Below are 24,951 nucleotides of genomic sequence, written 5' to 3' on the forward strand. Positions count from 1 at the left end.
ACCCCATTTGAATTGATAGAAGAAATGATTGAGGACAGAGCTCTCGAGGGCTCATGAGTAAGAGCGGTTTCGACAAAAATGTGAAACCCAAAGAAGCACCACGACTATCAGAATACAACTTCAACATTGATGCATCAGCTATTATATTGGCCATTGGGAGCATCAAAGACACCAGGTGGCCTCGACCTATGCAAACCAATCCGGCCTAGAGAAACCCTAATTAAATGTGCAAATATCATGGCACACATGGTCATAGAACAGAAGATTGCAAACAGTTGAGGGAGGAGGTAGCCTGTTTGTTCAACGAAGGGCATCTTAGAGAATTCTTAAGCGATCAGGCTAAAAACCACTTCAAGAACAGAGATTCAAACAGACAGAATAAGCAAGAAGAGCCACAACATGTGATCCACATAATTGTTGGAGGGGTCGATATTCCTCAGGGTCCCATATTCAAAAGCACCAAGGTGTCGATCATGAGGGAAAAGAGGACTCGAGACTACGTAACGGAAGGGACCTTGTCTTTCAATGATGAGGATGCACAGGGGATCTTACAACCCTACAACGATGCACTAGTAATATCTGTCCTTCTGAATAAAATTCAAGTTAAACGTGTTTTGATTGATCCAGGTAGCTCGGCCAACATTATTCGATCGAGGGTTGTAGAACAGCTCGACCTACAAGATCAAATTGTGCCCGCAACCCGAGTACTTAACGACTTCAACATGGCAAGCGAAACCACCAAAGGTGAAATTACTTTGCCAGTGAACGTGGCCGGGACCATCCAAGAAACAAAGTTCCATGTGATTGAGGGTGACATGAGGTACAACGCCCTGCTTGGAAGGCCGTGGATTCATAACATGAGGGCAATACAACCCTTCACCAAGTTCTGAGGTTCCCGACATCGGAGGGAGTCAAAATAGTGTACGGGGAGCAACCCACCGCCAAGGAGATGTTTGCAGTCGATGAAGTGATACCAGTATCGGTACTCTCATCAATGAAGGGATCGGTATCGAAGGGAAAGCAAGAGGCCAAATAGCAACCACAGACACCAGCCTCGACCCAATTGCAGGAGCAAGGGATCGACGAGGATGACGACTACTGGATCCCTCGATCCTTCATAATTCCCGATGATTCCGATGCCACCAAGTCAATGGTCGAAGAGCTTGAACAAGTTACACTGGCCAAGCATCAGCCCAAACGGAAGGTACACCTGGGCATAGGGCTACAACTAACAAACTGAGCTTGGACCCTAAATTCTGCCCGGTGAAGCAAAAAAGATGGCCCCAATCCAAGGTCAAACATGCCTTTATCAAGGACGGGGTAACCAAACTTCTCAAAATAGGATCCATTCGAGAAGTAAAGTACCCCGAATGGTTAGCAAACGTAGTGGTAGTCCCTAAGAAGGGAAACAAACTTAGAATGTGTGTAGATTATAAAGACCTAAATAAAGCATGCCCTAAGGATTCTTTTCCTTTGCCTAATATCGATCGTATGATCGATGCCACGGCCGACCATGGGACTCTCAGTTTTCTTGATGCCTACTCTGGGTACAACCAGATACAGATGAACCCAGAGCATCAGGAAAATACCTCGTTTATCACTAAGTACGGTACCTACTATTATAATGTAATGCCATTCGGTCTAAACAATGCTGGTGCAACTTATCAACGCATAGTAAACCGAATGTTCAAAGAACAAATAGGAAAATCAATGGAAGTTTATATTGATGACATGTTAGTTAAGTCCCTGCGAGCAGAGGACCATTTAAAGCATTTGCAGGAGACTTTTGATATACTGAGGAAGTACAATATAAAGCTCAACCCCGAAAAGTGTGCATTTGGGGTTGGCTCGGGAAAGTTTCTTGGTTTCATGGTGTCTAATCGGGGAATCAAGATCAGCCCTGATAAAATCAAAGCACTCGAGGATATCACGGAAGTGGATAACGTAAAGGCCGTGCAGAGGCTGATGGGGCGGATAGGCGCCCTTGGACGATTCATTTCGAGATCCTCAGATAGGAGCCACCGATTCTTCTCGCTACTTAAGAAGAAGAGAAATTTTGCATAGACTCCGGAATGCAAACAGGCCTTGGAGGAACTAAAGCGGTATTTATCGAGCCCGCCGTTGCTTCACACCCTGAAAGTGGACGAACAACTTTACCTGTACTTGGCAATTTCGAAGATAGCGGTAAGTGGAGTCCTGGTCCGAGAAGAACATGGTATGCAATTCCCTGTCTATTATGTTAGTCGGACCTTAGGTGAGGCCGAAACTAGATATCCACAGTTAGAAAAATTAGCGCTTGATTTAATAAACGCCAATAGTAAACTAAAACCATATTTCCAATGTCATCCAATATGTGTTGTAACAACTTATCCTCTTCGAAATATTTTGCACAAACCCGAGCTTTCGGGTCGATTGGCCAAATGGGCCGTAACAATCAGTGGGTACGATATTGAGTATCGACAACGAACCGCCATCAAGTCTCAAATCTTGGCGGACTTCGTGGCTGACTTTACGCCTGCCCTCGTACCCAAGGTTGAAAAAGAACTACTAATAAAATCGAGTACATCTTCGGGAGTCTGGACACTCTTTACGGACAGTGCTTCGGATGCGAAGGGTCTGGACTATGCATCGTACTAAAATCACCCACATGTAATGTAGTTAGACAGTCTATCAGAACTACAAAATTGACTAACAATGAAGCCGAGTATGAGGCCATGATTGCAGGCCTCAAACTAGCTAAAAGCTTGGGAGTGGAGGTCATAGAGGCTTAGTGTGATTCCCTTCTCGTGGTAAACCAAGTTAACAGGACTTTTGAAGTTTGAGAAGACCGAATGCAGAGGTACTTGGATAAACTACAGGTGACTCTACATCGATTTAAGGAATGGACCTTGCAACATGTACCCCGAAAATAGAACAGTGAGGCCGACGCTCTTGTAGACTTAGGTTCATCGGTCGAAGACGACGAACTCAACTTGGGGACTGTCGTACAACTCATGAGATCGGTAATCGAAGAAGGTCACGCCAAGATAAACTCCACAAGTTTAACCTGGGATTGGAGAAACAAATACATAGAGTACTTAAAGAACGGGTAGCTTATATCAGATCCAAAAGAGTCGAGAGCTCTGCGCACAAAGGCAGCACGATTCACTTTGTCCGAAGACGGAATGATGTTTAGAAGGATGTTTGATAGACCGTTGGCAATATGTTTGGGACTAGAAGATACCGACTACATCCTACGGGAAATTCACAAGGGCACTTGTGGAAATCATTCCGGTGCTGATTCGCTGGTCCTCAAAGTAATCAGAGCAGGATACTATTGGACCGATATGGGGAAGGGTGCAAGGGAGTTCGTTCAAAAATGTGACAAATGCCAAAGGCATGCGCCCATGATTCATCGACCAGGGGAACTACTCCACTCGGTCATGTCCCCATGGCCCTTCATGAAATGGGGAATGGACATCGTTGGCCCTCTGCCGTCGGCCCCAAGTAAGGTTCAGTTTATTTTGTTTATGATTTATTATTTCTCTAAATGGGTTGAAGCCCAGGCTTTTGAGAAAGTCAGAGAAAAGGAAGTCATAGACATCATTTGGGGCCACATCATATGTCGATTCGGGATGCCCTTCGAGTTTGTATGTGATAATGGAAAATAATTCATCGGCAACAAAGTAACTAAATTTCTCGAGGATCACAAGATCAAAAGGATCCTATCAACACCTTATCATCCCAGCGGGAACGGACAAGCCGAATCGACCAACAAAACTATCATCCAAAATCTTAATAAGATATTGACCGACTCCAAAGGAAAATGGAGAGAAATACTACCCGAGGTTCTATGGGCATACTGCACAACATCGAAATCCAGTACCGGAGCAACACCGTTCTCGTTAGTTTATGGCACCGAAGCTCTGATCCCGATCGAGGTCGGAGAACCTAGCATCAGGTTTCGATATGCAATAGAGGAGTCGAATAACGAGACCATGAATACGAGCCTAGAACTGTTGGACGAAAGATGCGAAGCCGCTCTCGTCCGATTGAACGCCCAAAAACAGCGGATCGAAAGATACTACAATCGAAGAGCCAATCTTCGACATTTTAAAGTCGGGGATTTGGTGCTAATAAAAGTCACCCTCAACACCTGAAATAAGAATGAAGGGAAACTGGGTCCGAACTGGGAAGGACTGTACCAGGTACTGAAAATCATTGAAAAAGGATCCTACAAGCTCGGCACGATGAACAACGTTCAACTGCCAAGAAATTAGAACGTATCGCACCTACAATGATACTACCGCTAAGCTACGGCCCCTCCCATTTTCATTTATATTTTAAACTAACCCTTGCAAGTGTTCGACCAAAATCAGCGATGGATTCTTCGACACAAAGCCTTTAGGTATGAAAGCACAAGTTGCACTCTTTTTTCCTTAGACATGTTTTGTCCCAAATTGGTTTTCCGATGAGGTTTTTAATGAGGCAACCATTGATCGTACTAACTTAGAACAATTCAAAAGTATCTGAGACTTCTTTATAATCAACCTCGAATATTGGGGGCATTGCCCTCGAATGTCAACTTTGATGCGAGGAAGTTACTTCATGGCAACAGGGTCTCGATAGGAACAATTTGTAAGGGCCAAACGGTCAAACGAACCGTGCCCGCATAGTTTGCTCGAGCCCTGGCACAGAACATGTACATATGTATAATCATTTATAAAGAGAAGTATTTTTCTTTACCGATATCTCATGCCTTAGAAATTGTTTTCTACTTTACAATTCATACTATCGATCTATTATGTAAATAGGCTTAAGGGCCGACCATGACCAGAGTTCGGATAATTACCCTCACGCTCGGGGACTGCCGTCCGAAAAATAAATGAAATCAAATCATTAAAACTTCGAGATCATAAGACCTTTTAGGCAACCCTCGATTTTTATATGCCACGGCCACCCCACTCGGGGACTGACACTTTGGACAAGCTCGAAGTAAAACGGGAAAATAAGCCCAAGGGGCGAATCCCGAACAAAAGAGGCTACAACTGAATTAACACGAGTCGGAGATGTCCGAATTCCATTACAAAATAGGCCTTCGAATTATTTCATAAACCGGTTAAAAAGGCTAGCCCCGGTAAAATCATAAAAGGCTTCGATAATATCAAGCCTTGAAAACTCTAATGAGTACAACATTTTTCGAACTCTAGAACAATTCCTTATTTCATACTAAGGCATTACAATTTTTGCAAATACAAATGATAAAAAACTCTTTCAAGCCGAAAAGGGGAGAAAGCCATAAACAATCTTTTTACAAAAGCCTAAGGGTTGTTTTTTGTTTTGAGTTCGAGAGACCATCCTCGCTCAAATAAACACTTAAGGGTTACCTTACTTCGAATTCGAGAAAGCACTCACTCGATCATAAAGCCTAAGGGCTATACTAGTTCGGTTGCAATCAAATTGTTCTGTTCGAGTAAGTTCTTCCTGAAGCAGCCTCGTTGCATCAGCAGGATCAGCCAGAATGTCCTCTTTGGGGACAACAACAAAGCCCGCAGGTAGACCTAATTCCATGAACAAAGTCTGAAGGGTTCAACCAAGTTCTTCATATACAAAAATGGAAGCAAGCTAAATTAGAGTTACCATGATTTTTGACCTTCCACCTGTATTTAAGGGCTAGTTCTTTCCACGAACGAGTTTCGGGTGTTGTGACGTCCAAAACCTTCTGAACCCACTGGTTCAAACCTTCCACCACCAGTGGGAGCCATCGAGTTGCTGAAAAATACGAAGGGTGAAGAGATGATACGACCGTAGAAGAATATCTAGTAAGAGGAATATTATACAAAGAACTTACGAGTGCGGTTCCAAGCAACCGGAAAGGATGAAGCCGTTGTTGTAATGATGTCATTGGTGGCAACTACAACAAACTGCTCCATCCACCCACGGTCGTTGTCATCATCCATGCTAGACAACAAAGCATGATAACTACACTTTCAAAGGTTTATCATTCCCCCGTGGAATATTTTGGGGGAATAAAAATTCATCACATGAGCTAAGGTTAGCTCCTCCCCAGTTTCTTGGCACAAGCATCGGAGGCAGGCGATTTTCCTCCATACTAAAGGGCTTACCTGTGCCAAAAATACCTGGTAGCAAAGGCAAAACTCCACAATTACGGAATCAAGCTCTCCGCTCAAAGAAAATGCACCCAAAGTAAAGGGATACGTGAAAAAGTATGTAAAACCTTCCTTGGGAAGGCTCACTTGCTCTGATAGATCAGGAGCAATGATTTCCAACTCATTGCAGTGCCAGTCCTCTTCACAGCAAGAATACTGGAAGGACGAATGGAAGAAGGGTACCTACTAACAACCCATGTACGAGGGTTAGCAGTAGGAAATTTCTCTTCAAAATCCTTCGAAGTACTAAGCCTTCTTGGGATGATGGAATCCACTATTGGAGGAACAGAATCTTCGATTTTGTTCTTATTCTTTGTAGAACCACCACGTTTGGAGGAAGAAGCCATTGGAAAGGAAGAAGGTAAAGAGTTTGTATTTGAAGAAAATTAGAAAAAGGATGGAAAACAAGGATGCAAATTAGAAGCTCAAGCAATTGTGAAACGCAAAGGAAAAGAAAGTTGCATATAAGTAAAATTTTGGTGGCTAAGTTCATGGCCATGATTACCTCGATAACCGGCTAAAGCTGTGCTGAATCATGGGATGACGCGTGTTCGAGGCATTAAATGCGGGGAGACGTGCATCTAATCAACTGTCAGAGACCTTCAGAGGGAATTATAGTAATTCCCGCCAAAAAGGTATTTCTACCAACTTTCCGATAACACAAAGTTATGTTACCAGAAAGCAAGGGGACTATCTGTATAGGGTAAAATATGATATGACACGTGGCTGACTAAAAGAAGGACATGTGGAATCTAAGATGGAATGGATGAGTACCGAACGTAGCCACTGTGCTTGTCACTGGAACTGATAACGTTCATAAAAGTGTATTAAATGCTCTGCGCCCGGTAACATTTACTAAGGAGTATTCTACAACATTAAGAGCGACGGTCCGTTATAAAGAATCTGGACTTTACGCTCAATGTTACATCTTCATCAATGACCCTCATAATTCATATTAAAGGAGGGCACGATCCTAGGACCTTCTTCCCTAGACATAGCTATAAATAGTGAACTGAGTTATCATTGTAAGAGACAGGAAATTTCTGGCAAGAACATATATTATATTCTATACAAAGCTTTATACAATTTCACTCTCTTGCTTTTTGATCCCATCATTGCTGTGTTCGGAAACCGTGTTCACGGAATCACTATCTTTGCTATTTCATCTATATTCCAAGGCTAAGTACTACGTATTTCTTCGATTCTTATATTATTTCAGGTATAATTAGTTCACTTATATAGAAACCACGTATAAATTCAATTGTACCATTTTACGGGTAAGCAGTCAACCCTATTAGCCACAGACGAGTCAGCAGATCGTGTGAGATAAACTTAGTAAAACCCAATATAGTGAATTCAGCCTCTCAGTAATGTCATTGTAATACTTGAAAAATATTCAGATAGGAGTTGGGGTAGTGAAAGGTACCATATGAGTATTACGGGAATAAAAGAGAGTGCCACTGGGAAGACACTCAAAATATCAGTTCAGAAGCAACCCTACAAGCACAAGGACATGGAAGTAAGTAACAACGGATAATTATAGGAAAGGAAGGACATCAAAAGATCCGTAATAAGGTCACAGCTTTACAAGAGTTAGAGGGACCTCCCTAAGTACTACAATGAAAGACTAGCTGAGGGAATAAGGAAGAAGGCTTCAACCTAAGCACAATGACTTAAAGAGGAAATGGTCTTGTAACAATAGCCCCAATATAACATTGTATGCACTCGATAAGAAAGTGGCACCTACCGTGGCTAACGGACAGGAAGAAAAAATCAGAAGTGATATTCAAGATCATATGAGTGGTATGGAATTTCAATATGTATGGGCACTAAGATAAGTTAAGTATGCATGCAACAAGGGGCAGAAATACCAGGAAAAGTAATTGCTTATGTTTAAAGAAAGCTGAGAAGGAACGAAAGGAATTATTCGATCAATGATCCAGAGTTAGTTATGTTATGAATGCACTTAAGGTTTCAGAGTATTATCCATGCAGCATATATGTGACAATCATACAACCATAGAAGACTCCGGTATAAGTAAAAGGAAGAATTGAGTCCAGGTCATAGACAAAGGATTGAATTGTTAGATGATGATATCACGGATATTCCATAGCGCCAATGAAAGGCTAAAGTAATAACTAATACCATGATCTGTAGATCGGAAGATAGCTTACGCCTACATAAAGGTTTATTAGAGGGAAGAGGAAACTAAAGAGTTACATTAACTAAGTCAGTCAGGAGTATGATTATTGGACCCAGAAAATTATAGACATAGTGATTGAGAACATTATAGAATCACTCTTGATATCAGAGGTACAAGGGAGATAGTACAACAACCATATTCTATAACGGCTCTACGATAAAGCCAGTTAGAAGAGTACCAGCCTTATAAGAAGTCAATATGAAGCTCCCACCGGATTGTGTATGCACCAGAGGTGCAAGTATTATAATAGAGCTTCAAGTTGTGGATGTGAATTATACTTGTGTGAAAGCAAGGTCATGAAAGAGATAGAAGAGGTGATGCGAGATTTTAATGTAAATAAGGTAAAGGTGAACAACGTACAAGATACTCAAATCCAGAAGGTTGCGAATAATCCATACTGCAGATAGAAGGCTAGAAGCATTGGGATTCAGTATCCAGGAATGGTAGCGGTGTCATCAGTGGCATAAGACCTAGTGGCAAGGTATTACGTAAGAAGTTTCAAGTTATCAGTGGTACATTATAGATCAATATTGAGGTGAATCAATAATGGATGGACAAAAGTCACAAAGTATGAGATGAGACTAGGCCGTCATTCTTAAGATGAAAAGTAATGAGGAAGCATTAAAGGACTTAGATTTATACATATGGGATAAGCAACGAAAGTAACCTGGAGTTCGGTAGCAGACCTCAGTAACGATAAATCGAAGTAAGAGTTGTGGTATAGTATGATCTACCTAGATGTAGTAAAGTCATACGAATGGATAAAAGGGTCTATGAAATAAGATATAGAAATATTTGTAAGTTCAACAAAGTATCGAGCAAAGAACTTCAGTATACCTATAGATGCCCAGAGAGACATCTTATCAAGCTCCGTATATGCTTATAAAGTGAGGCCTAGAGATTGACTAAAAACTGGAGGAAAAAGGAGAGAAGAGTCTCATAGGCGCACATATAAGGAAAAAGTCGTACATGCTACATGACAAAAGGTAGCAAGAGTTACGATATTGGAAGAATTACGACCACAGACCGTGGTGTGAGAAAGTGGCCTAAAGGGGGGAATGCCCTGGCCTTTGGATTTATTCAAAGAACAGTTGCCTAAATGGCAAGAAGAGTAATAAAGTATTTGCAAGAGCTATGGGTTACGGCAATGATAAGTGCATCAGTCAACATTCGAGGACGAATGTTCCAAAGGGGGGAATGATGTTACACCCCATGTTTTCGTATGCGAAAGTACGCCATAAGTAAAGTGATGGAAGCTCGGAAGTGAGATGTTATATCCGCATTTTCGTACGTTAAAGTTTCGTCATAAGTTAATCGACGTAAGTTTGGTAATGGGATTATTTTGAGATAATAAGCATTATGCTATTTCAAACAAGTGACGAGTAAATTCGTGAAGGTGAGAAGGTAAGCAAATCGAAGAAAAAGAATTTCGTCAAAGTTTGACATCTTGGGACAAAATACTGTCCGAGCTATAATACCCCGTATTCATGGACTAGTGCCATACAAGGTAACCATGATAGTAAGGTGTATAAAGTATGTTAAAAGAGAGTAGTATTTTAAGTAATTTGAGATAATTTTTAATTATGTAGAAAATTGGATAATTATTGATTTTTAGTGGGAGATTAACCAATTAATTAAGCACATTTGGATAAGTTTGGGGGGGGGGGGGGATCACCCCTTAACGTGGCAGCCCAAAGAAGTGACTATTAAGTCACATTTCAAGGTGGTAATTTAGTGGCTTAGTCATCCTAAAGTGGGGCCCACAAGAACCAACAAATTTAAGAGATCTTTATCTCATTAAGGTAATGTTAACCTTGCAAAAGTTTATGGATGAGCTTCAACAAGTTACAGATGAAATCTCAAAACAATGGAAAGCTTCAGATGTTAGCAACGTAATTATAGATTGGATGTTAGCAACGTAATTTTTCTACAAAATTTCATAACGCTACAATAGCGTGAGATGTAATTCTAAGAAAGCCCGAAACAATCTTTCTCAAGAATATCATATGGATTTTCCCCTACTTCGATCCGCCATTACGTGTTGTCGCAATTGACGCGTGTTAGAGGGATTGTCAAGCAAATCGGCTTAGGTATGTTAAGGCTATCCCTTCTTTCTTTTTGGCATGATCCAAATGATACAAATGAAAAGAGCAAAATACACAACTTTCATAAATGACTCTATTCATAGAAATACTAGGGGAGTCTATATTCTTGATTCCCCATGTGTCTTATTATTCTATCATCTGTTCATGGGTCTCAAAAAATACGTAAATTGATAAAGTTTATTTCATGACTTTAATAAAAGGCATAATGGTTCTATTACGTTCCAAGAGATTTTATTGATATATTTCATATACATTTCATTCATTTATACATGTATATTGACTCATGACTAGATGGCATTATATACGCGTATATATGTATATTATATGCATATGGAATAGGGCAAAAAGGTTACGAAGTTATATACGCATCACCACCTGATCAGCTAGTATACGTTGATGATTTGCCCACAATGGCCGAGATGATATTATGGGATGCCCTCAGAGGCTTGATGATGTTATGAACGCATATACCTATGCATGGTATGACATTTATACGCATATGCATGGCATTGTAAATATTAAATAATTAACAGAGCTAATCAGAATTACATATCGAGTCCTTTACTCCATGTTTCTCTCATGACTTTTATTTACTGATGTTCATTCCTTACATACTTAGTACATTATTTGTACTGATATCCCTTTTGCCTGGGGACGCTGCATTTCTTGCTCGCAGGTCCCGATAGACAGGCCGAGACTCCTCCAAGTAGGCTATCAGCTCAGCGGAAGGTGTTGGTGCGCTCCATTTGCTCCAGAATTGCTATTTGGTCAGTATGATTAGGACATGTGTTAATTGGTATGGCGGGGCTCTGTCCCGACCTTTATGATATTTATGTACTCTTAGAGGCTTCTAGACAAATGTCATGTATATGGATACTTGTATGGTCTTGTCAGCCTATGTTTTAAGTATATAATGAATCAGATTGGCCTTATAGGCCCGTATGTTACAGGTATGAGTTTCTATATCAGATTGGGCCGTCTTATATTGAGTATTCCCTTATGTTTACTCTGGTTATCTCATGAAGCCCCTTCTGGTCCACATACCTTTGATGATGTAATAAGAAAGATACATAATGTTGGTATTCGGTTGAGTAAGGTACCGGGTACCCGTCGCGGCCCATTGGTTTGGGTTGTGATAGGGGTGATGTCTCAAATGAGATGGCTTAGACGATCGGGCCGAGATCGGACTCCATGTAAGGACATAGTGGTATTGTGGATGAAATTGTGAATATGGTTGATGTATCAAATGAGATGGCTTAGCCGATTGGGCCGAGATCGGACTCCGTGTAAAAATACAGTGGTATTGTGGATTGTGGCATATTGGCACTAAAAACAACCCAACCTAATAACGTTGAAATCGACTTGAAAATCTATGTGATCCTTAACTTGATGTTTTAGTGTTATTTAAAGCCCATATTGCATTCTTGACTGTTTTCCCCTGTATTATTATTAATTCTATTGAGATAGTATTTTACTTTTACATACTAGTACTATTCGATAGTACTAACATCCCTTTTGCTGGGGGCGCTGTTTATTTAAATAGATGCAGGTGTTTCCATAGCAGACAGTGTTGATCACAGATCGTGCTACATCCTCTTCTCAGCAGACTCGGTGAGCCCCATTACATTCAGGGGTCATGTATGGTACTTTTTATTTATATTGTGGTCACTTTTGGAGGTATAGCCGGGGTCTTCTTGCCGGCACCATCTTTACTCTCTTTTGTATCTTTAGAGGCTCCGTAGACACTATGTGGGTTGTATATGGGTATTAGAACGATCAACGGATCATGTTGTGTTTTGGACTCTTGTTCCACTCAGCCATAAGGATGTATGTATTTTGAAACTTAACAATGATGTAACAAAATGAAATGACTTAGTAATGTATATATATAAAATCTCTCTACTGTTTAATTAGTGAAAACATGCCTTCTCATGATCATAAGCGAGTCGGGTAGAAAGTGTCTAATACGCTTGCTCGACCGGGTCCACTCGATTGAGAGCGGGTTGCGCTCCCCGAGGTTGGGGCATGACAAACTTGGTATCAGAGACTAAGGTTTTAAAGTGTCCTAGGATGTGTCGGAGTCGTGTCTAGTAGAGTCCTTCTTATCGGTGTATTGTCGACCGTATCTATAAGTTGGAGGCTACTTGGACATCTAGGAACGATACCCTTCTTTGATATTCTGGATCGTGGTGATGAAACTAACTGTGCAACTGTTCCTCCTCTAACTCGTGCATTCCTTTAACTTTCAGTATATGGCACCTAAGAAGAGAGCAAAAACTGGCCAAGGAGCCAATTGTAAGGCCCCGTAATATGTTTTCCTAAAAACCCGGATTCCGTGATGCCGAAGTAGGCGTAGATGTTAATAGTAGTAGAAATTCTTCGCGGTGAGGTTGCAAGCTGCGTTCAGACTTTTTGGATTGAACAGTGCGCTGGGGAGTTGAAGGAAAATATTTGGCAGAAATAGGCATTTCTGCGGCCCATTCTGCAGCCACATAATCACTCTGTGGGCCGCAGAATGGTCGCAGAGTGAGGCAGTTTTCTGGGTCATTTGGTTGTCATTTTCGCAGCCCATTATGTGACCGCATAATCGTTTCGCGGGCCATACTTTGATTACATATTCAGCCTTGGACTTTTGCGAAGGGAGGTTCTGAGGCGCATTATTTGACCGCAGAACAGGTCTGCGGGCCACATAGTGACCGCAGACCCAGGCAGATTTTTTTCAGTTTTTGGCCCCAAATTGTGCAGTCGATTATGCATATGCGACCACATACCCTATTCTGGAGATTCATTTTTGGGTTTTAAAACCCGACCATACTTCGTTAAAATAGATGGAAGGGGCCATTTTTAGCTTATTTCTGATATCTTTAGAGTGAGAGAGAGAGTCCTAGAGGGAGAAAATGATCTTCATCAAGAAATTTCTCTTCAATTCTTGCTTAAATCTTTGAAGATTATCAAGATAAGCACCCTAGGTCTTCATCCTAAGAGGTAAGATTCTATCACCAAGCTCTTAATTTGGAAATATAACTAGAATGGGCAATTAGTAAGGTAGTTCATGGGGATGGGAGTGCTTACCTTGCATGCATGTATTCTTAAGGTACGTGGGGAGGTTGTGATTTAAAGATAGAAAAGAATGGGGTGTGGGATGGTGAAGTCTTTCATGAAAGAGCCATGGAACCTTAATACACTCATAGTGTTTGATAAAATGCTCAAGTGAGCTAGAATCATGATCGTTTTCCTAATTTTTGGTTCAATTTTGCTATATTGCTAAAATAGATTGAAGTTGCTAATATTCCGGAACGTCTTAGAGTTTTAAGAAGCTCAATTGAGTTATGGTGGCTAAACCCCCTCTTCTTAGAATTGAATCCCATGGTATTCATGAAATCGATGCTAGTCCCAAATAGAACGTCCCAGAAATTGCTATCCTGAATGTGCTTGTTTTGAAAATATATGTGTAATATGTATTCCCATGCTTTCATCATGTTATCTCGTCATCTGAGGAAATGTTCAAAACTTAGAATATGTGCTAAAAATTCATAGACTTCAAGTCAAATTCGATTAAATGCCAAATTGTGTGAAAAGCCTCTATGTGCCTTAGATTCTAAATTACTCACATGTGAAATCAAAAGTCTTGAATGAAAAACCGTGTTGTTATTGATGATAATCATAATGTTGGAATGTGGAAAAGAACTTGAATCATGAAATACGGCCAAGCGCCAAGAATAACTTTATAATTGGGGCCACTCGTGCCATTGTATTGAAAAGATGGGAAAGAAATATGAAATTATGAATATGGTTGATGTCTCAAATGAGATGGCTTAGCCGATCGGGCCGAGATCAGACTCCGTGTAAGGACACGGTGGTATTGTGGATGAAATTGTGAATATGGTTGATGTCTCAAATGAGATGGCTTAGCCGATCGGGCCGAGATCGGACTCCGTGTAAAAATATGGTGGTATTGTAGATTGTGGAATATTGGCACTAAAACCCACCCAACCTAATAACGTGGAAATCGACTTGAAAATCTATGTGATCCTTAACTTGATGTTTTAGTGTTATTTAAAGCCTATATTGCATTTTTGACTCTTTTCCCCTGTATTATTGTTTATTCTATTGAGATAGTGTTTTAGTTTTATATACTAGTACTATTCGACAGTACTAATGTCCCTTTTGTCGGGGGCGATGTATCTTTAAATGGATGCAAGTGGTTCCATAGCAGATAGTGTTGATCACATATAGTGTTGCACCCTCTTCTCAGTGGACTCGGCGAGCCCCATTGCATTCCAGGGTCATGTATCGTACCTTTTGTTTATATTGTGGTCACTTTTTGAGGTATAGTCGGGGCCTTGTTGCCGACACCATCTTTACTCTCTTTTGTATCTTTAGAGGTTCCATAGACACTATGTGGGTTGTATATGGGTGTTAGAAAGGTCAACGGATCATCTTGTGTTTTGGACTCTTATTCCACTCAGCCATAAGTATGTATGTATTTTGAAACTTAACAATGATGTAACAAAATGAAATGACTTAGTAGTGTATATATATATATATATGTGTGTGTGTGTATATATATATATATATATATATATATGATCTCTCTACTGTTTAATTAGTGAAAACATGCCTTCTCATGATCATAAGCGAGTTGGGTAGGAAGTGTCTAACAGGCTTGCTCGATCGAGTCCACTCGGTTGAGCGCCGGTCGCACTCCCCGAGGTTGGGGCGTGACAAACTTGGTATCAGAGCCTAAGGTTTTATAGTGTCCTAGGATGTCTAAGAGTTGCGTCTAGTAGAGTCCTTCGTATCGGTATATTGTCGACCATATCTATAAGTTGGAGGCTACTTGGACATTTACGAACGATACCCTTCTTTGATATTTTGGATCGTGCGATGAAACTAACTGTGCAACTGTTCCTCCTCTAACTCGTGCATTCCTTTAACTTTTAGTATATGGCACCTAAGAAAAGAGCAAGAACTGGCCAAGGAGCCAATGCTGCCTCAGGTGTGGCAGTTGACCCTTTATTGAATGATGCGGGTGAGTACCCGTGGGGTGAGAATAATCCCCCGATTGCTTCACTGCCTGATTCCACTACACCTAGCCAGGCCACACAAGTTCCTACACCTATTGAGGGTGCGACGGTTCCTCTACCCAGTTTCCGGTTGTGGTATTTCTGATGGGGATCTTAGGGGAGCTATTCAGATGCTGACTCAGATAGTGGCTTCTCAGGCCCAAGGGTCGAATGTTGCACCCACATCTTCTAGCCAACAAGGGGATTCTACTAGTTCTAGGATGAACAAGATTTTGCAGTTGGATCCTCCGGTGTTCACGGGTGCTAATCCCGAGGCAGACCCACAGGACTTCATTGATAAGATGCAAAAGACTCTCTAGGTTATGAGCGCCACATATACGGAGGGAGTGGATTTGGACGCGTACCGCCTGAAAGGGGTGGCCTATGCTTGGTTTGAGCTGTGGGAGGACTCTTGGGAGGAGGGGAGCCCTCCACCGAGGTGGAGTGAGTTTGCAGACGCTTTCATGGACCATTTCTTGCCGGCCGAGACTAGGGCAGCCCATGCAACAGAGTTTGAGAACCTTAAGCAAGGAGGTAAGAGTGTGTGGGAGTATCAAAAGGAGTTCGCGTGTCTGTCTAAATATGTCATTCTCATGTTTCCTACTATGGAGGCTAGAGTGCGCTAGTTTGTGCAGTGCCTTAACCCCTTGGTTATCAATGAGGCCGCCACAGCTGCCTTGAATTCAGATATAAACTATGGGAATATGGTAACATTTGCTCAAGCTACAGAGACTTGTAAGTTGAAGAATGGATGGAGCGAGAGGGTAGCAGTAAGGCATGATCTGCGGGCAACCCTGGAGATTCATTTGGTGGCGGAAGATCAGCTTTTAGGGGAGGTTCATCGGGGCCATCCCAGTCTTATGCTCAGTCTTTAGCCAGTGCACTGCTAGCGGGGAATAATCAGTTGCCGGGGAGTTATTTCAGGCCCAATCAGGGCAGCATGGGGCCCCACCAGCAGGGCCGATCAAGAGGGAGATTCCAGCAGTAGCGGAGGCCCCTATGCCCCAAGTGTGGGAGGATGCATATGGGGATCTGCTACCAGACCTGCCGGTATGTTATGGGTGCAGAATGAGGGGTCATATTCAGAGGGAGTGCCATTCATCCCACCAGGGTGCGGGCAGGGGCACAACACAGCCATCCAGCTCTGCAGCCGCTACATCTTTATCACCCCCTCCAGCTCGAGGCACTCCGGCACCAGCAGGGCATGGTGCAGCTAGGGGTGGTGCGTAGAGTTTAGGAAGACCCAGCCGTTTCTATGCTATGAGCGGTCGCCAGAGTGCAGAGGCTTCTCAGATGTTGTCACAAGTATATTGACTGTCCAAACTCATGATGTATATGCTCTTATTGACCCCGGTTCCACCTTGTCCTATGTTACCCCTTATGTTGCTATGAAATTTGGGATAGAACCGGAACAGCTTCATGAGCCGTTCTCTGTATCTACTCTGGTTGGCGAGTCTATTGTGGTTGCACGGGTTTATAGGGGTTGTATTGTCACGGTACGTGGTCGGTACACCATGGCCGATCTCATTGAATTGGGGATGGTTGATTTTGATGTTATTATGGGGATGGATTGGCTTTATTCATGTTTTGCTAAGCTCGACTGCCGAACTAGATCCGTGAGGTTTGAATTTCCAAATGAGCCAGTTGTTGAGTGGAAGGGAGATAATGTGGTGCCGAAGGGTAGGTTTATTTCTTACCTTAAAGCCACGAAGATGATTAACAAGGGGTGTATCTATCACTTGATCCGGGTTACGGACACCGATGCTTAAGCACCTATACTCGAGTCTGTGCCAGTTGTGAATGAATTTCTAGAGGTCTTTCCTGATGAACTCCCTGGGATTCCGCCAGATAGGGAGATTGATTTTGGGATTGATGTGATGCCATGCACATAACCTATATCTATTTCTCCCTACAGGATGGCACCAACAGAATTGAAGGAACTAAAGGAGCAATTGAAGGGCTTATTAGAAAAGGGTTTCATCCGACCGAGTGTGTCACCATAGGGCGCACCGGTTCTCTTTGTGAGGAAGAAAGATGGATCACTGAGGATGTGTATTGACTACCGACAGCTCAACATAGTCACAATCAAAAACAAGTACCCGTTACCAAGAATAGATAATTTGTTTGATCAGTTACAGGGTGCCAGATACTTCTCCAAAATTGATTTACGATCCGGGTATCACCAATTGAAGACCAGAGAGCAGGATATTCCAAAAACAGTTTTCAAAACCCGGTATGGGCACTTTGAATTTCTGGTAATGTCTTTTGGGCTAACAAATGCCCCGACAGCTTTCACGGATCTTATGAATCGAATTTTCAAGCCTTTCCTCTACTCTTTTGTGATAGTGTTCATCAATGATATTCTTGTTTATTCACGAGGTCAGAAGGACCATGCCGATCATCTCAAGGCAGTGTTGCAGACTCTTCATCAGCACCAATTGTACGTGAAATTTTCAAAGTGTGAATTTTGGCTCGAATCTGTCACATTCTTGGGTCATGTTGTCTCTAGAGAAGGAATTGAGGTTGATTCTCAAAAGATTTCAGCAGTAAAGAATTGTCCTAGACCTACAACGCCAACTGAGATTTGCAGTTTCTTGGGCTTAGCAGGGTATTACAGTAATTTTGTGGAAGGGTCCTCTACTCTTGCCTCTCCGTTGACTAAATTGACTCAGAAAACAGTTAAGTTTCAATGGTTCGATGCTTGTGAAAGGAGCTTCCAGGAGTTGAAATCAAGATTGACTACGGCGCCAGTGTTGACCCTGCCAGAGGGTACAAATGGGTTTGTGGTATATTGCGATGCTTCAAGGATCGGGCTTGGGTGTGTGTTAATGCAACACGACAAGGTTATAGCTTATGCTTCTAGGCAACTCAAGAATCATGAAAAGAACTATCTAACTAATGATTTAGAACTTGCGACGGTGGTTTTGCATTGAAGATTTGGCATCATTATTTGTACGGGATCCATGTGGATGTATTCACGGATCACAAGAGTCTTCAATATATTTTCAAAAAAAAGGAGCTGAATCTAAGGTAGAGAAGGTGGCTTGAGTTACTCAAGGATTACGACATTGATATTCTATATCATCCGGGGAAAGCCAATATTATGGCGGATGCTCTTAGCCATAAATCAATGGGTAGTTTGTCTCACTTGAAGGTATGTCAGAGGCCGTTGGCTAGGGAGGTTCATCAGCTAGCTAGTTTGGGTGTTCGTTTTGCGGATTCTAGTGAAGGAAGGGTAATTGTGCAAAATATGACTGAATCATCGCTTGTTGTGGAAGTCAAAGAGAAGCAATACAATGATCCATTGTTGATACAGCTAAAGGAGGGGACTCATAAACATAAGACTCTCGATTTTGCTCTTGGCATGGATGATGGTACACTAAGGTACAAAGGGTGACTATGTGTTCCGAATATAGATGGTCTCCGGGAAAGAATCATGATCGAGGCTCACGCTTCTAGGTATTCCATGCACCCAGGTTCTACAAAGATGTATCACGATCTCAAGGAAGTCTATTGGTGGAATGACATGAAAAGGAATGTGGCAGACTTTGTGGCAAGGTGTCCGAATTGTCAGCAAGTGAAGGCCGAACATCAACGGCCTGGTGGGTTGGCACAGAACATAGAAGGTCCAATGTGGAAGTGGGAAATGATTAATACGGATTTTGTGGTTGGGTTACCGCGCACCCCGCGCAAGTTTGACTCAATTTGGGTGATTGTGGATTGGCTCACAAAATCAGCACACTTCTTGCTAGTTAAATCTACCGACACAGCGAAATAGTATGCTCAGTTGTATATCAAGGAAATAGTCAGGCTGCATGGCACTCCAGTTTCTATCATCTCCGATCGTGGGGCTCAGTTCACGGCCAACCTTTGGAAGAAATTTCAGCAAGGTTTTGATACTCAGGCAAATCTTAGTACAACCTTCCATCCACAGACCGACGGGCAAGCAGAACGGACTATTCAGACGCTTGAGGACATGATGCGTGCTTGTGTTCTTGACTTCAAGGGTAGATGGGACGATCATTTGTCACTCATAGAGTTTGCTTATAACAACAACTTTCATGCAAGTATTCAGATGGTACCATTTGAGGCATTGTATGGTAGGAGATGTAGATCTCCCATTGGGTGGTTCAAGATTGGGGAACCTGAGTTGATAGGGCCAGACCTTGTGCATCAGGCTATGGAGAAGGTTAAGATCATAAAGGAGCAGTTGAAAACTGCTTAGAGTCGTCAAAAATCCTATTCGGATGTTCGTCGCAGAGACTTAGAGTTCAAAGAAGATGATTGGGTATTCTTGAAGGTTTTCCCCATGAAGGGTATAATGCGGTTTGGAAGGAAAGTAAAATTGAGTTCGAGGTATGTCGGGCCGTACAAAATCATCCACAAGTTCAGTAAGGTGGCGTACAAGCTTGAGCTCCCACCCGAGATGTCATTAGTCCACCTGGTATTCCATGTGTCTATGTTGAAGAAGGTAGTTGGAGATCCTTCAGCTATTGTGCCGGTTGAGACCATTGCAGTTAATGAAGAACTGTCATATGAAGAAATTCCAGTTGCCATTCTTGATAGACAAGTCCGAAAGTTGAGAAATAAAGAAATTGTATCCGTGAAAGTGTTATGGCGACACCAACAGGTTGAAGAGGCCACTTGGGAGGCCGAGAAAGAGATGAAGAAGAAGTATCCTTACTTGTTTGAATAGTTGTGTAATCCTTTTTATGAACTTGTCGCCTATGAATTTTGTATCGCTTATTCAGTTAATGTAAAGGTGTTCCTTTTAATTATATGTTGTTTACATGAGGCTATAGTTGTGTAAGGCCCCATAAAATTTTGTAAAAGAAAATAATGTTTCGTGGCGCCGAATTAGTTTTACGTGTTGAGGATTATATGATGTGTTTCTGGGGCTCTCTGACATGTGGAAAGGCCTAGTTACAAAGGAAACTCTGGCGAAATATTTGGAAATTTAGGGAGTTAGTCAAATTTTGGGCTTCTAGTGTGTGGTATGAAAACTGAGTTGCATAAGATTCTAATAACAGGTTTTGACCCTCATTCAAGGACGAATGATCCTAAGTGGGAGAGAATGTAAGGCCACGTAAAATTTTGCAAAAGAAAATAATGATTCATGGCGTCGAATTGGTTTTTTGTGTTGAGGATTATAGAAATTTGTGGTATATATTGACGCTTCAAGAATCGGGCTTGGATGTGTATTAATGCAACATGGCAAGGTTATAGCTTATGCTTATAGGCAACTCAAGAATCATGAAAAGAACTATCCAACACATGATTTAGAACTTGCGGCATTGGTATTTTCATTGAAAATTTGGCGTCATTATTTATATGGGGTCCATGTGGATATATTCAAGGACCATAAAAACTTTCAATATATTTTCAAGCAGAAGAAATTGAATCTGAGGCAGAGAAGATGGCTTGAGTTACTCAAAGACTACGACATTGATATTATATATCCGGGAAAGGCTAATGTTGTGGCAGATGCTCTTAGCCGGAAATCCATGGGTAATTTGGCTCACTTGGAGGCATATCAAAGGCCATTGGCCAAGGAAGTTCATCGATTGGCTAGTTTGGGAGTTCGTCTTGCGGACTCTAGTGAAGGAGGGGTAATTGTGCAGAATAGGGTTGAATCATCCCTTGTTGTGGAAGTCAAAGAGAAGCAATACAATGATCCATTGTTGGTGCAATTGAAAGAGGGAATTCATAAACATAAGACCATGCCCTTTTCTCTTGGCATGGTTGATGGTACACTAAGGTACCAAGGGAGACTACGTGTTCCAAATGTGGATGGTCTCCGTGAAAAAATTATGACTGAAGATCACACTTCTAGGTATTCCGTGCATCTAGGTTCTACAAACATGTATCATGATCTTAAGGAAGTCTATTAGTGGAATGATATAAAGAGGAATGTGGCGGACTTTATGGCAAGATGTCCAAATTGTCAACAAGTGAAGGCCGAACACCAAAGGCCCGGTGGGTAGGCACAGAATATAGAAATTCCAATGTGGAAGTGGGAAATGATTAATATGGACTTTGTTGTAGGATTACCGCACACTCCGCGCAAGTTTGACTCAATTTGGGTGATTATGGATCCACTCACGAAGTGAGCACACTTTTTGCCGGTTAAGTCTACCAACACAGCGGAGTAGTATGCTCAGTTGTATATCAAAGAAATAGTCAGGTTGCATGGCACCCCAGTTTCCATCATATCTGATCGGGGAGCACAATTCACTCCTAACTTTTGGAAGAAATTCTAGCAAGGTTTGGGTACTCAGGTGAATCTTAGTACATCCTTTCACCCGCATACTGATGGGCAGGCATAGCGGACTATTCAGACCCTTGAGGATATGTTGCGTTCTTGTGTTCTAGACTTCAAAGGTAGATGGGATGATCATTTACCACTCATAGAATTTGCATACAATAATAACTATCATGCTAGCATTCAAATGGCACCGTTAGAGGCTTTATATGGTAGGAGATGTAGGTCTCCCATTGGGTGGTTCGAAATTGGGGAAGCAGAGTTGATAGGGCCAGACCTCATGCATCACGCTATGGAAAAAGTTAAAATCATTAAGGAGCGGTTGAAGATTTCTCAGAGTCCTCAAAAATCCTATTCGGATGTTCGTCATAGGGATTTGGAGTTAAAAAACAATGATTGGGTATTCTTGAAAGTTTCCCCAATGAAGGGTGTAATGCGATTTGGTAAGAAAGGGAAATTGAGTCCAAGGTATGTCGGACCGTACAAAATCATTCAGAGGATCGGTGAGGTGGCGTACAAGCTTGAGCTACTACCTGAGATGTTATTAGTACACCCGGTGTTTCATGTGTCTATGTTTAAGAAAGTAGTTGGAGATCCGACACTCATTGTTCCTGTTGAGACTATTGAGGTAAATGAGAAATTGACTTACGAACAGATTCCGATTTCTATTATTGATTGGCAAGTCAGAAAGTTGAAAAATAAATAAATTGCATCTGTGAAAGTGCTATGGCGAAACCAACAGGTTGAAGAGGCTACTTGGGAGGCCGAGGAAGAAATGGAGAAAAAGTATCCTTATTTGTTTGAATAACTATGTATTTATGAGTTGTGCCTTATGAAAATGCTAGAAAGATACTTTGTATGAATTACGTATGATTTGTACATTTGATGTTAAGGGTGTTCCGTTCTGGTAATATAACTGCTTGTGAGGCCAAAGTTGGTGTTGTTTTGTATTATGTTACGTCGTTGGATTATGTATATGCTATTAGGATGTATTTCTGGGGCTCTCTGACAGGTGGAAAGGCCTAATTACAAAGGAAACTTTGGCGAAATTTTTAAAAATTTAGGGAGTTAGTCAAATTTGGGGCTGCTAGTGTGTGATATGAAAACTGAGTTGTGGTATGAAAACTGAGATGCTAATAACAGGTTTTGACCCTCATTCGAGGATGAATGATCCTAAGTGGGGGAGAATGTAAGACCTTGTAAGATTTTGCAAAAGAAAATAATGTTTCGTGGCGCCGAATTGATTTTACGTGTTGAAAAATAATGAGGCTGGGACTTTTTGGGTTGAAGAATGCACGGGAAACTAAAGGCAAGTTTTTGGTGGAAAAATGTAATTCTACGGCTATAATGAGGCTCAGACTTTCTGGCAGCAGCTATGCGGTCGACTATGCGACCGCATAATGACCGCATACACAGACAGATTTTTGATCAGTTTTGTCAGCAAGTATGCGACCATTATGCAATCCGCATATCCATTATGCGGTCGCATATGCGACCGCAGAACTGTTCCGGAGCTCCATTTTTGAATTTTTAAAACCCGACCCTATTTCGTTAAATACACTCTTTGGGCCATTTTTGAGCTATAATCTGACATTTTAGAGTGAGAGAGAGTGCCCTAGAGTGAGAAGGTGTTTTTCAATTCTTGCCCAAGTTTTGGAAGATTAAGAAGGGAAACTCACTAGGTCTTCATCCTAGAGGTAAGATTCTACACCCTAACCTCTAATTTCAAAATTATCTAAAAATGGGTAATTAGCAAGATAATTGTTAGGCATGAGAGTTGTTTATTTTACATGCATGTGATATCAAGGGGTGTAGGAAGATTGTTGAACTAAACTTGGTAAATATTGGGTTGTGGGATGATGGAATTCTCCATAAAAGGACCTTGAAACCTTATGCACACCTAGTGTTTTATAAAGTGCTCAAATGAGCTAGAGCTATGATCATCTTCCTAATTTTGATTAAATTTGTTATATTTCTACAATAGATTGAAGTTGCTAAGAATTCCGAAATATATAGAGTGTAATGAAGCTCGAGTGAGGTATGTTGGCTAAACTCTTCTCTTAGAATTAGATCCCACGATATTCATGTGAATTATATATGTCCCGAGTGGATCATTAGAAAATTGGTTGTTCCGAGTAAGATTGGGTTGAAAGATATATGTTCAACAAGTATTCCAAATGCTTTATTTATGTTATGTTATCAATTGAGGATGTATTAAAATATGGGTTGTGCATTAGAAATGCTCGACTTTAAGTTAAATTCAAATGAAGACTATTATTCCAAATTTTGTGAAATATCTCTATGTGCCTTAGACTCTTAATTGCTCACATGTGTACTACATGCCTTGACTTGAATTGTTGTTGTTATTGTTGATGATGTTGATGTTAGAAAGTGAAAAGGTGAGCATGAAATACTAAATATGGCCAACGTGCCAAGAATGATCTTATAATAATGGCCATTAGTGCCAATGAAATGAAAGGATGTGAAAGTAATATGAAATGCGATGATTGATATAAAAAGGATTGATGTCTCGAATAAGACAACCTAGCCTGTCAGGTTCTGATCAGACACCATGCCGCACACATTGTGGTGATTGTGCTTGAAATTGTAATTTAAATTATGATTGTGGTCGATGTCCCTAATGGATAGCCTAGCCAATCGGGTCGTAATCGGACTCCGTGTTAAAGACGGTGGTATTAATATTGAGAGTTATTGTGGTTGATGTCTCTAATGAGATAGCCTAGCCGATCGGGTCATGATCGGACTCCGTACTGAGAATACAATGGTACTGGTAGTAACACCCCGGAAAATTTTGAAGTACTTAAGTGTAAAGTCCGGTAAAGTTTGCAAAGGAAATAATATTTCATGGTGCCGGAATAGGCTTACGTGTTTGAGCTTGGTTGATCAGACATTTTAGGTTGAACAATGCACCGGAAAGTAAAGAAAAATTTTCGGCAGAAAAGTGCATTTCTGTGGTCCATTATGCGACCACAGAACCACTCTGTGGACCGCATAATGGCCGCAGAGTGAGGCAGTTGATTGGGTCAATTGGAAGCAACTATGCGGTCGACTATGCGATCGCATAACTGTTATGCGGTGCATTATGCGACCGCATAATAGTTATGTGGACCGCATACACAGGCAGTTCTTTTGACTATTTTGTAAC

At 41.5% G+C, this 24,951-nt stretch overlaps 1 protein-coding gene across 1 annotated transcript; it reads left to right on the plus strand.

The window, feature by feature from the left end:
• Positions 1 to 224: 224 nt before the first annotated feature.
• LOC138892553 (uncharacterized) lies at positions 225 to 890 on the plus strand. The gene has a single exon (XM_070176286.1). It carries the CDS (start codon positions 225 to 227, stop codon positions 888 to 890), a length of 666 nt encoding a protein of 221 aa, XP_070032387.1.
• Positions 891 to 24,951: the final 24,061 nt, after the last annotated feature.

The sequence above is a fragment of the Nicotiana tomentosiformis genome, chromosome 5, assembly GCF_000390325.3.
Source record: "Nicotiana tomentosiformis chromosome 5, ASM39032v3, whole genome shotgun sequence".
NCBI lineage: Eukaryota > Viridiplantae > Streptophyta > Magnoliopsida > Solanales > Solanaceae > Nicotiana > Nicotiana tomentosiformis.